Source organism: Polyodon spathula, chromosome 2 (genome assembly GCF_017654505.1).
Source record: "Polyodon spathula isolate WHYD16114869_AA chromosome 2, ASM1765450v1, whole genome shotgun sequence".
Lineage (NCBI taxonomy): Eukaryota > Metazoa > Chordata > Actinopteri > Acipenseriformes > Polyodontidae > Polyodon > Polyodon spathula.
The window spans coordinates 51,318,523-51,334,810 of record NC_054535.1 but is presented as its reverse complement, the minus strand read 5'-3'; the positions used below and the strand labels follow the sequence as shown (position 1 = coordinate 51,334,810).

General features: G+C 39.8%; 1 protein-coding gene across 1 annotated transcript in view; it reads right to left on the bottom strand.

Annotated features, from left to right (window-relative positions):
- Positions 1 to 717: 717 nt before the first annotated feature.
- The window catches only part of LOC121297978 (SLAIN motif-containing protein 2-like), a 37,041-nt gene continuing 21,470 nt past the window's right edge, over positions 718 to 16,288 (bottom strand). The window contains exons 3-8 of the mRNA XM_041224639.1: positions 13,616 to 13,786; positions 13,159 to 13,320; positions 12,497 to 12,856; positions 7,220 to 7,363; positions 4,164 to 4,392; positions 718 to 2,573 (exon numbers count right to left, since the gene is read on the bottom strand). Of these exons, the coding sequence (XP_041080573.1) occupies positions 2,507 to 2,573; positions 4,164 to 4,392; positions 7,220 to 7,363; positions 12,497 to 12,856; positions 13,159 to 13,320; positions 13,616 to 13,786 (1,133 nt within the window). The 3' untranslated portion in view covers positions 718 to 2,506. The remainder of the gene's footprint in view (positions 2,574 to 4,163; positions 4,393 to 7,219; positions 7,364 to 12,496; positions 12,857 to 13,158; positions 13,321 to 13,615; positions 13,787 to 16,288) is intronic.

Genomic DNA, 16,288 nt, shown 5'->3' with positions numbered 1-16,288 from the left:
GTTCATGGTGCATACCTGTTATAACCTGTTCATGTTTTCTAAGTTTTGCAAGTTTCCTAAGAGTTTGCTTACCATTCATTAAACTAATGGCAACTACCCAACTCAATCCATCTTGATTTCTTACACGAGTAATGCATTTGGTGGGAGTGACTGTCTCCTAACAATGAAAACAGGGAACTTGAAGAGAAAAGCAAGTAGCCCGGGGCTTGGAGGGTAGTAGTTGTTAAAGAATACCTGCAGCCGGAAAGCAACAATCACGTGAAATCAGAAAATACAAACCCCACCAGACTGTAATCTTCACAAATAGGTCATTACGCAAAAAAAAAAAATGTATTTTTGTGCTCAATGCTCTTAAAACAAGCTACGCATTTAACAGGACTCAATATGTACTTTGTCATGCACATCAATTACAATCACTATACCCATAGTTGTTTGCAACAAAATTATGACCATCTTTTGACATTTTATGACTTACATCAATGTAAGTCAATGTGTACACATATTCACCGCATACTGACTAAGTTTGTGGTACTGGTGTATTGCATTAGTAATTAGCACAACTTAGTGTTGACAATTGTTCTTTAATCCAGATTTTTTTCAGTATTTTTCTAACAAGCATATGTCATCACCAAAAAGTCACCCCAACATGACAAGAAAACAATAATTGAACCCCCTAACCCCCCCCCCCCCCCCCCCCCCCCCAAAAAAAAAAAAAAAAAAAGTGTATGAACCCAAGTGTCTTATTTCTCTGGTTTTGATCTTTCACAAAAATAAATAAATAAATGAAATAAATATAAACACACTACACAAATCCTATAAAGCAACCTGAATAAATATATTATACAAACTGAAATATACATATAACTGAACTATTATGCATTCTAATTGGTATAATTGGCATTCTAATACTGTCAAAATCTGCCTGAACTACAGTACCAAAGCGGGCTAGCTGTTTATTACAGTTATACGATATATATATTGTACAGCAGCCCCCCCCCCCCCAGGAGCTAGTTAGTATTTTCAGGCTTACCAATGGTAGGTTCCTGGGACAATCCAGATACACTGGCTGTTTTTTAAAACATTATAAGCATAATAAAACATGTTTTTGGTTGGTGTTTGGAAGTATAAAAATAAAAAAAAAGTTGCCAGTTGGCCTAGTTATACTGCATTAATTTAATCCCAGCTATGCTCACTGCCTCAAGCTTCAATACTAATGTTTTCAAGGCAGTCCCATTGCGCCAGTGAAGCACCACTGTCCCCTCTCTGCAGTTGTAAGACAATGTCTGGGGGAGGGAGTGATCATTAAAAGTCTGGTCTAAAAAAAATCAACCCAGGCACTTTTCATGCATGAAATGGGCCATTGCTACAGCAGGATTAAAATATCTCCAATGTTTACCAAGCGACTACTCCTCTGCAACTTTCAGCACACCAGAAGCTCAATGTAGGTTAACATATTAAGCTGTAGACATGTCCTTATGTAGTCATAAATACAATTCCCACATGATATGTCTCTAAACTGTACCTACAGTATATTAGACAGCAGGGTTTAAAATCACATACTTCAGTACATTTTAGGATTATGAAAGAAGTGCATAGTTTTAACAGAACATGAAGTTCCATGGTGTAAGCACTGTGGTGTGGTTAAACTGAAATAAGTAGACCACTTCTGATTCTGACTTTTACTTCTAAGGAAACACTTGTTGTAAAAAATGTCCCTTGCCCTGCTTAACATACAGTGTATAAGTTGGCAAGACACCAGTAACTCTCTCCTGAGCCAAAACATACAGTGCAGAAAAAATGTCCTAGAAATAAAACCCAGCCCTTTGGCATTCCCCTAAAAAAAGTCCAAAACGCTCAGAAGATATGTCAATGTAAACTTTACCAATAATGCAAGTTGAATACACAACATATAGTTCCCCCTTGAAATGCTACAGATCAGAATACATGTTGCCATTGTATAATAAATCTCACAAATTCTGCACCGACTTGTTATAAGAAAAGGTTTTATGCAGTGTTCTTTGCCATTCTATTGTGTGCAATGGTACAGTAGATCTGCTTTTCAACTTGATGTAATATACATAATCCTGTACTATATTGTTTTGTGTGTCATGCTGGATTAGTGGTGCAGAATGAAACCCTCCAGACTTCACTGTTCTCATTTACTGCTATTTGAAGTCAGCATTTCTCTTTGGCATACACTGGGTTTGGGCCCAGACATTGACCTTTACCGTTCTAAATGGTATGGTGGGGTCCACATAAGCACACTAAAAATGAGAATTCCATGGAAACTGATTGTATGAATACCAAAAAAATACAAAAATTCTGAATGTCAATAAAGTGCTGCTTTATAAATCTGCCAGTTTGTGCTGATTAAATAACAGAGCTCTAGGATTCAGCCTTCCACCCCATCCTCTTCAACCCTGCAAGTCACAAGTGAACAGTCTGCTGCAAGTCTTAAGGTTGTAGAAGTGAGCATGGTCTCCTCAGAGCTCTTCATGGTGCTCACTCAGTAGCAGCCTTCTTTCCAGGTTTCATCTTTCAAACCACCATATATCTTGGGAGCTGGCAATGACCTTTATGGAAGATAAATAAAACGTTTTATAGAAAACCTTTTCAAGATCGAATTATTCATGCACAGTTATTCTTTCAAATGGTAAAAATCAGTGGTATTTCATAACTGTTTATAACTGTACTTCAGTGAAACCCCACTACTAATTATAAAGTCCCGGTCAACCAATCAAATTCCATAACGCCAAATCCTCCCCTCCCTCATACATATAAATAAACAAATCCACTTAAAGAGAAGGGATGGAAGTACGGTCTCTAGTATAAGAAGCAAGGCTGCTTAATTAGGCCTTTTTAATTGTTCTCAGCTCCTAAAAAGGTTGCAGATTCCAAGTTACTTATATCATTTTATAGTTAAGCTAAACTGTTTAAGAGCAGAAAACAATTAAAAAGACCTAATTAAGCTAATTATTAGTTCAATTAAGGGTTTGATAAGTAATTGAGAGCTCAGTTGGAATGAAAACCTGAAGATGACACAGGGGGCCCCGAGGAACTGCTGTAGCGCAGGGCTCACCAATCCTGGTCCTGGGGACCCACTGTGTCTACCGTTTAGCTTTTGTTAAAACAATAAACAATCAATTACTGGTTAATATTTTTTGCTTCATGAAATCAAAATAAATAAATAAATAAATACATAACGAATTATTTTATTTTCACATTGTTATTGTTTGTTTGTTTTAATATTAGTAAAGGTCAAGAATGAGAAATTTGATAGAATTTTGCGTTTGAGTGTGTGGGCCGTGTACTGTACCAGCGTGCTAACGTCCATTTGCTTGGAATAGTCAGAAATTCGAGCATAAATGTTCTCATTTCTGACGCACGGCTCCAGATCTTCCTGAACACTTCCATCTGCCCACAGAGAAATTAGAGTGCCAGTGGAGAAGGGGTACTAGTGGCAGCCACCTACTACTACCACCACTGCCTGTGTGATAAATATTAAAACCTGGGACACCCGAGAGGTGTTTTCAAATACAACCCTCTGCGTCTCTCCTGTCTCTCAGCGGATACCCACAAAGTAACAGAGCACCCCTGTTACAGAAGGTAATTGGGTCATTCAGTCTCATTCAACAACCATGTTCTAAAGTATTGCAAACTTTAAAAGGATAACGGATGGAAATATCTTTCAATAACTAACAATCTGGGTAAAAACTGAACTGGCAATGCAGAAGTGCGACTTAATTTCAAAACTGTCAACCCATTAAGACCTAGTCCTAGAAAAGACATTTGCAAGACACAATATGATGCGTTGTTACAGATTACACATTTTGTAAGGCTGAAAAGACTGGGGGGTCTAGGTCGGCCAGAGTGTCCTCGGCCTCTGCTATGACCGGAATGTGGTGTGTAACCTATTGCAGACAGAGGGCCTGTAGTATGTGCTCATTTGCTCAGTATTTATGCCTGACAAATCTGAGCAAACCACATGCAGTCTTGCCCCTACCAAAGACTTATGCAAGCAACAGCAGGGCACTGATGTCAAAATACCAAAATGTTACTTGCAGTAAAATTTTCAAAAAGGTGGTAAAATTACAGGTGAAATAGATTTTAAAAATTAAGAGAAAACAAATTGAAAATAAAACTATGGTGTAAAAGGCCTTTACCTTCGAACAGGCTGTGCAAGTCTGCTGCGTGGCACTGGTATCCCTCCTCCTCCGGATGAGATGCTGGGCCGCGGGAGGCCGCTGCGGGACCCGACGGATCGGGTGGGGGTGGTAGGGGCACCTGCAGGAGTGGGGGACGAGGTCCCAGGGTTCAGCATCGCTCTGATGGGCTGCCGCAAGGACAGGGGGGATGGAGCCGCAGGAGGTCGCAGTTTGCTAGGGGAAGGTACTGAAAACAGAGGAGATAAGAAATCAGTATTAGAGTTTCAGTGTTATTAGAGGACATTTTACTGTAATTTAAGGGAAAGACTGCAGAAATAGCTAGGAAGGAAGGTATTAACCCAAAAGATGTAAAAATAACTCGATTTCAAGCACATCAGAAATATTCATATTAAAACAATATAGTACTTTATAAACCAGGCTTTACATGAATAATATGTATAAAAATGAACATGAGGTCATGTCCTATTTGAGCAAAAATGTTCACTGACAGAACAGAAAAGGTAGAGCAATGAAATCACATATCAATCATACCAACATATTCATATTCAGCTAAAAAATTCAGTAGCTGCTAAAATATCACCATATTTGCTTTTTTTTTGTTACACAAAAGATTTACATCTTGCTAAGCTTGGAATAACTTAGTGGTATTCCCACAGATATACATATGGTTTCACAGATTTAGCACTAATGTTACCTTTAGGTAAGGTACAGTAATCCAAGATTAGTGACAATCAGGGACTGTGAAACCAGCCAAAAGTCTTCAAATGCATAGACAATCAGGCATCTGCACAGTGATTCTCACAGTATGCAGACCACCACGAAAAGAGCAGAAAAAGTCTTTGAAGTAACAGAAAGTCATAAAGAATCAGATCAGTATGTACAGAGAGACTGTGAGACATGATATACAGATGCACAGTTGTAGGCATCACTGGCAGTAGAGATCCTAACAAAGATATACTTTGTTGTTTAAGTTGCAGAGGGGAGTCGTTTGGCAGTACTGTGTCTATACGGCTGCTCAAGATCAACAGGAGAGTGAAGAAAGACAGGCGGTACTTTCTCACAGAGGTTTGACTTCCGATCCGCTGTGAAAGTGAAGCCTGGTGTAAGGAGACATCCAGGGTCATGTTATTACTGTACAGTTCCATGGAAGGGATATTTGCTGCCTGTGGTTACTTACAAGCAATAAAGCATATTTTAGTAGACTGTGAATAACTTGCAGTGTTTTTTTTTTTTGTCTGTTTAGGCTAGAAATCTTTACTTTTCTAACTTTATATATATATATTCACACATCAACAACTACTGTATATATAAGGCCCGACAGTTATCTCCTTAACAGTGGGGTTCTCATCATTAATGCAGACAATCTATTTATGAAATGCATAAAAACTGTAGGTTATCCTACACAGTGCTGTCTTCTCCAGTGATCAGCGTTCCTGCTAAGCTTTTTAAGTATGGAGAAACTTGGAGAAGAGAAGGGTAAATTATCAGCGAGAAACCTTCAGCCATGCATTAATCCTTTTAATATATTTTTGTTGCATTATACAATTTTGAAACAATATTCACAAGTATCGCAACAATTTTACAATTTTCTTTAAAATTTAAACAAGACCTTTATTGTGGCACTGCCTCTGATTTTGAAACACTCTCTGATCCTATGCAGTCCTGTCGGTTGTTATAATAGATGCAGACTGCATGCTTAATTGGCGGCCTGCATAAAACCAATTTACCCTACTGCATAAAACACTGGCATCTGCACTGCCTTCAGCTGTAACCATCTTTAGGGCTACTAATTGTTCCATTCTTGGGAATACCAAATTCCATTTTTCAAAAATGGCCAATTCCATTTGTTCCCACTTTTTATCAACGTATTAATAATTAAATACGGCATTTGAACATAAACAGTTTAACAGTCCAGCAATGTCATGCAAGAGTAATCGTATGTACAGTACTCCACAAATTAAGTTTAGCATTTTACTGGCATTATAATAACCAGGATAAAATATGACACACTGATAAAGGCGTGTTGACTAACTCGTTGCTCTAAAACAGGTTCACTACTATGTATTACCCTATTGTAATTTAAATAGCGCCCCTTTTCAATTGTTTCTTTCCTAATTCTCCAGTGTTATTTGCAAGATTTAAAAAGAGGCGTGTCTCCAGACAGAATGTCTTTATGAAACCAACGGTGTGTAGTGTATTGACTACATCCTTTACACAGTAAAGTGATCAATTTCCTTTAAGGATTGTATAGTTAGAAAAATAGTTTTTAAATCATTTCTTCGTCGTTAGAAAATATAATTCAATTACGAAACGGCCATGGTTTAAAATTGCTAATTATACCTTGATTAAAAGGCAGGTAGTGTGGAAAGAAATAAACTAAACAATGTAATATGCAGTTAATTTAGCTTACTTACTTCAGGAAAGGTCAGCCTTGAGCGCAGTACCTTAGGTCTTAGTTTTTCGACTAATGTGCTAATTAAATTTTTTCCAGTTTCAAAACGTTTGAGACGAGTTCTGAAATGGTCGTTTAAAAGGGAAATAAAACAAAAACCGTCAAAGTGTGAGTACTGTGATTTTTATTTATGTTTACCAGAGTATTTATACTTCTAAATAATGCAAGAAGATTGTGCTTCATTGATTTTAGTATTCAATTATAACAAGTTAAAAACTGCAAAGTTCATGAGCAGCACTCTCTATAGATTCACTGGTGCCCGAGCGAGCTCTGCACTAATGTGACGTGTATTTTTACAGAGGGAAATCAGAATCAGCTGCAAGACAGCCATAAATATTCTTATGTTAAAGCTTTGGGAGAATGGTCTGAAAATAATACTTTTATGAGGCTGTTGTCTCGATTGAGGTTAGTAAAGGGAGTGCGAAGGTTACTGCGAAAAATGCGCGTATTTTAGCCTTAGAGGGAACGCTGCCAGTGATCTTCCAAAACACCCGTTTTCTTAGCAGACAGACTTCAAGGTCAGTTTGTCCTCTGCCACCCCAAACAAACCAGAGGTGGTTCTCTCTCAGAAAATATACATAATGATTGATGAGGGACTCACTGGCTGAGGGCTGCTGTTGAAGTCGAGGTATTCCACCATTTGGCACTTGAAGATTTGAGTCGCAACTTCTGCTGTTTTTGACAGACTCTGCTGCCTGGACACCAGATGTCTTGGACAGGTTGGGAAGACTACGCCTTAGCTTTTCTGAAACAACAAAAAAAACAAAAAAAGGGGAAAAAACTAATTGATGGCGAATATGACAATCATAATGTAACTGAATTCTTATAAATATAAAATGTAATATGGACCAACACAACTACTGCTACTAAGTATTAAATTCAACCAAGGTAATTTGGAAACTTTAAAACACAATTTGAGGTGTTAAGAGATTAATTCTGAATATACTTGTTAGTAAAACATAGGGTGTACTATGTACATGTGTTGTAAAGAATGAAGCCCAACTTGACTCTCACAACACTTTAACAACACATCTCATCCATATACTGTACAGGAGCAACTAGTTTTACCCTACTTCAGTGACTTTTACTGAGAACCCAATATTTCTTCACAACATTAAAGCTAGAAGATTGAACACTTTGGCTCAGATTTATAAAAGGATAGCGCATGTTTTATGAAACTGGCGCAGAGGGTCCTGAATTCTTGGATGGGATTTATAAAACACACACAATGGCATAAAAACGCAATTAAGATGCGATTTGCAGGGGCAACGTCTCTGTGCGCTTTACTCTTGATGCATATGCAATTCTGGGGTGTTTCTGAACAAAACCACTAAAATTGATAGGGGATATTCCATTTAATTTATGAAAGCTGCCGGTAATAGCAGGCCTTGTATTTGCTAGTTTAAGAACTCTGAAAAGCAGGCGTTAATTTGCCACAGTTGGACAGTAGGCTATATACAAGGCAAGGTGATGTGGGAGACTTGTTGGCAGCAAGAAGACATCATTTTCAAAAGGATAAAGAAACATTTAATAATATTTTGCAAAGAGCTCATTTTCTAACCCTTCTGATCAAGTCAGTTTGTAAATTATGGTTTAGAATACCATATTCTTTTGCAAACTCCAATTTTAAATAAATGTTTCATAGCTTACATGACAAAAGAGAAAGTCTGCATATAGAGAATATAGAATCCATGTAAAAAAGGTTCTTAGAAGCACCTAAAAAGGTCTCCCCACTGTGACAAAGCAAGGTTCTAACGACAGCCTTTACTTCTTAGAGAGTAGGCATTATTAAAAGAACGGTGGAGGAGATTAAGAAAAGGTGGAACGATATTCCGAGGAGCACGAAAGAAAAAGTCTCATATATAATGAGGGCACATCCTCCACCCTTACTTTAGTAATGCCTACAGAATGTATTTCTTGTAATACGGCATTCTAGTATTTAACAATACTGGTTCAGGCAGTATTGTTAAATTCGAGTTGGAAAGAAAATGGTAAAAGGACCGAGGGACGATGACGCAGTTAGTTTGTAGATAGAGCAAGTAGTTTTTTGACCATATATACCATACAGATATGCTTTAAAATCATACATAGACAAAAATAAGAAATAGGAGAACTCTAACTGCATAAGACTTTAAGAAGAAATAAGCTGTAGTTAAACTGAAGACTGCTCATATGAAGCTGTATGGAGTTATTGTTGTTGAACATATTGCTGTACAACAATGGATGGATTATCCACCAGTTTGACTGCCATGGATGTAAGTAAATGTGGCTGAGTGTCCCACCCCTTTGTTTATTATGATTTAGTATTATGACTTGTATGTATAAATGTGATGGCAAAAAGCTGTGTTTTGTATAGTGTTTCTATTTTTAAAAACCTTGTGACGATGCATGTCTGATCAGCTACTGATTATTAAACTAGCTGACAGTCACGCATCCTTATTAATCTCGTGCAGACTATGGCCGAGGGGTTAACTAGCTATTAATTAATTACCTTATTACCCCTCGGCCAGAATCTAAGAGCCTGCAGCTGTCTGCGCTCAGGGTTGTGTGTGTCAGAGGAGAGGCGTAAGTCTGTAGAAGAGAGTAGACAATTGCTATATGTGCTGACTGAAAACCAGCATGATACTTGTTTATTATTTGTTTGTTTATTTGTTTGGCCAGCGTGCCCTTTTGTTTGTGCCTTGTTTTGTTCAAACTGTTTGTTTTATTGTTTATTTAATAAAACACTGAGCGCCGTTGTGCTTCGGTTTTGCCCCGCCATTCACTGTTTTGATATCTGTTTCTGTTCTGACGTCACCATTGCAAGCCACCCTTTCACAGTAAATAAAACTTATTGTTTCTGAAGTTTGAAAAGTCTATATTGCTTGTACCAAAATTTCAGTTTTCACTTCCGTGCATCCTCATCACCGTAGCTAGTACCAGGCTGAGGTCTTTGTGTGCCATTCATTTTCTTTTGGAATGTGCAGCCTACACACGCAGGGTTGACCCAAACCCGCTATTTATTGTGAGAGGTGTGTAATTCTCCACCGCTAATTGCGGTGAGGGGTATAAGTCTTATAAAATAGATCACTATTTTGACTATGAGTGCAGCCGTACTGAACACGCATATTATGTGGCTTTTTGCAGTCGGTTTTTCCGCTTTATAAATTTGGCCTTTGTCTGTTAATAGATTTGGAATCTGTATCTAGGAAGTAGATTCTGCAAGACATTAAAACTACCTCCAAGAACGATTAGACAGAGATTCTTTAAAATGTTCCATACTCATTCCTAGCTGACCTTCAGGTTGACAGGGCTTGCCTGGATCGGATTCCAATAGCGGATGATATTTAAAAAAATATCTATTTTAAAAAGAAAATCCTGGTGCACTGGGGACGGGACAGAAGATATGGTAGCCGCATCAAAGACGGACTGCCTTGTTTCTCCTTTAGGCCAGGGCACTTGCAAAACTGCAGTGGGCCTCTTGATCAAAAGTAGAAGCTCTGCCAGCACAGACTGTTTAACTGCAGGGGATGTGCTGTCAGACTCCACATCCTCAGGATGGGAACACCAGCTACTGTTCGCCCACCTCATTAGGAGGTGGCAATGGACAGGTAGCACCAAATATTCACATAGTAGCTCTGCGAGAACCGTTCCTTGGTGGGAGACAGCTGCACAGAGCTTTTCTATCTGCTCCAACAAAATACAGTCATTTAACAATTACATAAAATATATAAAACTTCTTATAATTTTAGATAAAGCCAAAATTAGAAATAAATAACTCCAGCCAGTGCTACTACAGCCTGGGGGAACAGCACAAAGTCAGCAGACTTATTTTGCTTGATCCCTGGGAAGGAGCGACTCAAGCAACTGGCTTCATGCTGGGCACAAGGCCACAGCTGGACGTAACAAACAGGCCGTAGTGCAGAAAAACGCGCAATTAGTAAAACCAACAGATTATTTAATATCACATATAATTTGTGTAAATACATAATACAGTCGAGGCCGCTTAAGCAAGACACCCCGGTGGAGTGAACAACCATCCCGCTTAAATTGGCGTCTCACTAAAGAGAAGTGCAGATGTGGCGAAGCAACCTGCTCCTTTGTTATGATTACAGAAAGACCTGTACGGGACATACTGTGTTAAAAAGAAACTGTCATTATAGACAGCTAAACTCCGGAAGCTGTAGCTAAAACAACCAGCAATTAAACCCGGACTACATTTCACCATTGTGCACGTATAAACCTGTAACACCACTTTCACTAAGAGCACTCACTCTGGACTTGTAACCGTGTTGTTCTTGTGTGTCTTGCTTAATGTCTCCTTATTTCGGAACTGAACCCCGTGGTTTAATTGAGTGACACACATTAGTGTGCAGAGCCAGTTATTATTATTTAAGAGTTGCGAGCACGCAACCCAGCCAAATAAAGAGCAGTTTTCACCGTGAACAGTCTTGTGTCTGTTATTCCTGAGCAATGCATCGCCACTACACCTGCACACTGCAAACAACTTAGAGACAGGGTCTCAATGAGCGCATTGGTCTATTTAGTGGCTGCTCTTGCAGAGCTAGGAGTACAGAGAGCATTAGTTACTGTATGACATTTGGTGTGTACAAAAAATATAAGCCAAAAATAAACAATTTAAAAAAAATCAGAGGAAGGGCACCAAAGTTCTCTTGGCACATGGAAAAGAAAATAAAGGTTTTTTGAGAAGAAGCGGTGAGTCCTTATGGCTGAGGTCACTCAGCATGAAATGGAGTTTTTTGGAAGTGCCTCATCAGTTATGAGAGTATCCTTAGGAAATTATATATATATTGGCCTGCCCTTTTTAGCATGACATCCAGAAATTAGACTAGAAATTTGACTAGGAAAAGGTGGATTGGGTTATCCCTCCAGACATTCCAACTGTGGTCTGAAAGGAACCAGAGGCTAAATAGTGCACAGAATACAGCATATTCACATGTGCAGGGACAGTGGTCCCTAGATTGATGCTGGGGTCCATCTCAACCCTCCATTCAGCTATGAGGTAAAGGATAACCTGCAGAGTGAGATGAGAACACTTTAGCACTGCATCCTCTGGCATCCCAAACAAAGTGACCCTGGGATTGAATATGTGGGATCTTCGTCTTGCCCTTATCCACCAAACATGTTCCTGCCTTTCCTCAACAAGAGGTGCCAGCATCAGGAAGTGTACCACAGCAGCCATCCTGAAGCCAATGACAGATCTCTGCAGGTGTGTGTTTTTATACAGCTCTTAATTACTTGTTTCTACAGGTTTGCACCTTGTAAGAGAAGGTGTAAAGTTTGTTTTTGGAGGGTCAGCAATTGCCTAAGTGCAAGGCAAAATCTTTACATCATATTATGTTTGCGCCCACTTAGTATCCAAATCCTACCCAATTCCAAGCTCTTTTCTTCACTTTAATGCATTTCAATATGATATTAATGGATTAATGGTGACTAAGTGGACATCTGATAGCAGGTGGAGAACACCATATGAACACCATTCTTTACATACATCACATTTTTTGCGACCTGTAAAAATCAGACTTTACGGCTGCTAAACACGATTTACGGCAGCATTATGGGGGCTTTGCACCTGCAAATCAATTTGCGCATATCCTTACATCACCACCTAAACACTGACAATGCACAGCAAGGGTAAATGGAGGGATGGAAATAAGCATCCCATTATATAGAAGATTGATCCACTCCTGGTTTTATTAATTTTACACTGTCTAATTGTGTTTACTGTGAAATCCGGAATGTATCAAAATGCTACCCAATGGGAGTCTTACTTCCATTCCTGATTTCACATTGTGTTCAGGGAGTACCATGACAAGCCCAGGAATCCAATGCAAGCCCCAATGAAGTTGCAGCAGTACCTCAGATTGACTGTGCCTACCTTCGTTCTTGACCGAACTAGTCTGCATGTCAGGGGCGTGCCCTTGCAAGGACAGGCGAGGTTGATGCAACCGGCTGATGACTGGCTGCGGAGAGCCGCGGTTGTACTCCAGGGAGCGTGCCGGGGAGTGTGACCGTGGGGAGTTGCGGGGGGAGTGTTGGGGAGATGGACGTTGGGAGTGCCGGGGTGACGGGGAGAAGCGATTGATGGGGGTGTGGAAGGCGGGGTGGACGGCCTCCTCTTCGTCTTCCAAGCTGTGGGCGTCTAGCTCCTGATCGCTGAAGGTGCCCCGTCGGAGGGAGTGACAAGAGGAGCCTGAACTGCGGCGTGAAGCTGTGGCAGCATACTCCTGCCTCAGACCTGAAGATTACAGGAGAGAAGAAACACTGTTCAACAGGATTATGAAATTTGTGCTTTCCACAGACCAGTTTAGTCATTTTTCGCTAATTACAATAAACTAGAGATATTACATGTTGCAGTTTAAGAGCACAATTATTGTTGCATTTGTAGGAAACATTTAAAATCATTCAAGGATATAACGATTAAAACCAATTTTTTCTGGATAGATATTTTACTGTATTTCACACCATTATGTGTTTTCTACACAGCACATAATTGGTACACATACAGTTTCACAGTGAGACTACACTGTCTCTACTCACTTTCCTCCTGCATGCGTGCTAGAATCTGCACGTCTGTGACGTCGTTCAGCTTGTACCCGGACCCAACCGAATCCTCGTCCATCTCCGAGGTGCTCAGCTCACTGTCCACCGAGGACTGGGGGCTGATGGGCGGGTTCCTTTCTGTAGAGCTTTTGTAATTACCTCAAGAAAAAAAAAAAGTGTTAAACACACATTCATTCAGTACTGAACACGGATACCTGTTCTTCCTCAGTAACATCCACCATAAAGACCACAGTAAATATGAAGTGGAAGATCCAATACTGTTAGGTCAGTAGGAATTGCATCTAGGAAATACAGTATTCACCTGACTGTCAGGTTCTGGTGGAATCTCACCCCCCCCCCCCCAAAATAAAAGTCAGTCTGTCTATGTAGCTCCAGTATCTAAACAAGTACAGTGTATGCAACATATACATCAGGCTATTCAGCATGGAGGTACCTGAACTGCCTGGAAACACCAGCTGCTTCACAATGGGAATCCTCAGCGGGGTGGAGGAAGGGGAGTTGAAGCCACTGCTGTATGGGCTATTCCCTGTGCTGGGACTGTAAGGGCTCGAGTAATCAGCTGTTGTGTTGTATAGACTGCTATAGAGACTTCTCCTCTTGTTTGCTACAACAAAAAAACAAAAATCCACATGTGTTAACATGGGGAACGTGTGAAAATACAGTTAAACAAGAAATATCATTATTCATTAGAGGCAGCACTGTGCATGTTAAAAGCACAAGAGTAGAGATTCACTACAGTTAAACTGATGATGTACAAAATGTCTTTTCTTCTGCTGACCATATATTGCAACTACAGTACATTCCACAGGAGGCAGCGTGGCCTATTATGGCTTTAAAGCTAGAGATTGCTGTTTTATGTGTTACAATTTTTTATAAAATCAATAAGAAACAGATCTGGGAAACAGAAGTACATCGACCATCTACTTAAATGACTCCAAAACACAATAAAAACTTGCTTCTAACAATGATAAATAACGGACCTGGAGCACACTCAAATTATTAATTGGTTTTATCAGACCAGGAGGAATTTAAGAAAGATGTATGTGCTCGTCTGCCAACAGTAGATAAATATAGCAAGCCATAGTGGACAGTTTAAGAGTGAGCCAGGTGGAGTTAGGATTTCATACAGAAAGTACTGTAATATGGCAATAATTGCTGGCTGTGGGAATTACTTTTTTTCTGTATTCCAGAAAGTATGTTTTGATTCCCACCAACCAACATATCTCCCTCAAATGCCAAACTGAAAAATAAGAAATTAATGGAGTTTAGTAATTTTACACAGACTTGTTTACATGTACAAACTTCCCCACCTGTTCTGAAGAGCAACCACGGATGAGAAAGTGCTGCATTAGTCTAGGAATGCATTCTGGTTTTAGTAATTTAGGAATCAAAGTCATAACCTACCAGAAACATAAATAATTGAGGCGATGAGAAAAAACAAAGCCACAGCGTTTTTCAGGTTAACAATAGGAAAACTATATCCCCTGCCTCCCAAAGATGAATATGGAAATACAATTTAGTATAAACATAATTTAAATTATATTTGACTTCTATTTATTTTGTTAACAGCAATTCATGTTTTTAAAAAGATTAATATACATTAGGTTTAATAGGTAAGATCACAATGTTTTACATTAATCACAAGTCACTCTCTGGTTCCTTTTCCCCTCAGCCTTCAAAACTGCTTACGTCACCCCCATTCTTAAGAAACCTTCTCGACCCTGCCCAGAATTATCACTCTGTCTCTCCTCCCATTCCTCTCACTCTCGAGCGAGATGTCCACCACCAGCTGGCATTCTTTCTCACTGAGCACTCTGCACGTTCCGTCCTGCACACTCCATGGAAACCTCCCTCCTCTCTGTAACTGACTCTCCTCTGCTCAGGCTGCCTCTCATCCATTCTAATTCTCCTTGACCTCTCCTCTGCCTTCGACACTGTTGATCACGCTATTCTCTTCTGTTCTCCTTACTCTGACCTGGGGAGCTCAACCACTGCTCTTGCCTGGTTTTCCTCCTATCTCTCCAACTGTTCCTTCACGGTTTCTGGCATGGCCCCCTCTCTACAGGTGCACCTCAAGGATCTGTCCTGGGACCCTTCCTCTTCTCACTCTACACCCGCTGGCTAGGTACTCTCTCATCTCCTCTTCTAGTTTCTCCTACCACCTTTACACAGATGATTCCCTCGCGCATCTTGGAATGCCTCTCGGCTATCTCAACCTGGACGCATTCTCACCTCAACCTCTCTAAATCTGACCTCTGCTTTTCTTCTGCTTCCTCTCCCTCCATCTCAGTATCCCTTGACTATCACTCTCTCTCCTGCTAAAAACCCAGGTGTTATTCTTAACCCCTCCCTCTCTCAACACGTCTTCCCTGACACACACTTGCCGTTTCTTTCTTAGCAACATCTGTCAAAGCCATTCTTTTCTGACTACTTATTCCACGCAACCCCTGGTCAAAATCTGAACTCTCCAGATTGGCCTACTGTCAAGGCCCACCTGTTTTGACTGCACTTGTAGATTTCTTGATCTACCTCTCCTACTATGTACTGGACTTGCCCGACCTACGGCCAGTTACTGGATCCTCACCTAATGCACTACCCTTGCAAACCTGCTACAGTAACAAGATTGCCATGCAGATTCTTGTTTGTTTTGTGTTTACTTTTTCAATTGTGATTTTTGTGCATCTTAAAATCTTAAAACATTTGATCCATTTGCTATGAGTAGTAAGATTTCAGAGAGCTGAACACCACCCGGCATTTCAAAATAGAAGCTAACAAAACAAAACATTTCTCTTCTTGACCATGCGAGACATTTATTTAAATATTTCGGTTTTCGAGGGGTGAAGTATCATAATTCCCTGCCTTCCTTTAACTGGCAACAAACTATGAAAGACATCAAGCCTCTGATCATAAGGGAAACAAATGGTGGAAAGGATGAGGGCAAGTTAGCAGTGCAAAACAGCTTTACACTTTTAGTCTTATTACAATTAATATAGGAATAGTCTATACTGGAAATCATACTGGGGAGAAGAACCAAGCTGGGATAATAGTTTTAAAGAGCAGCACTATTTAGATGCACTACTGTTTATATAATTAAAACAGTTTACTG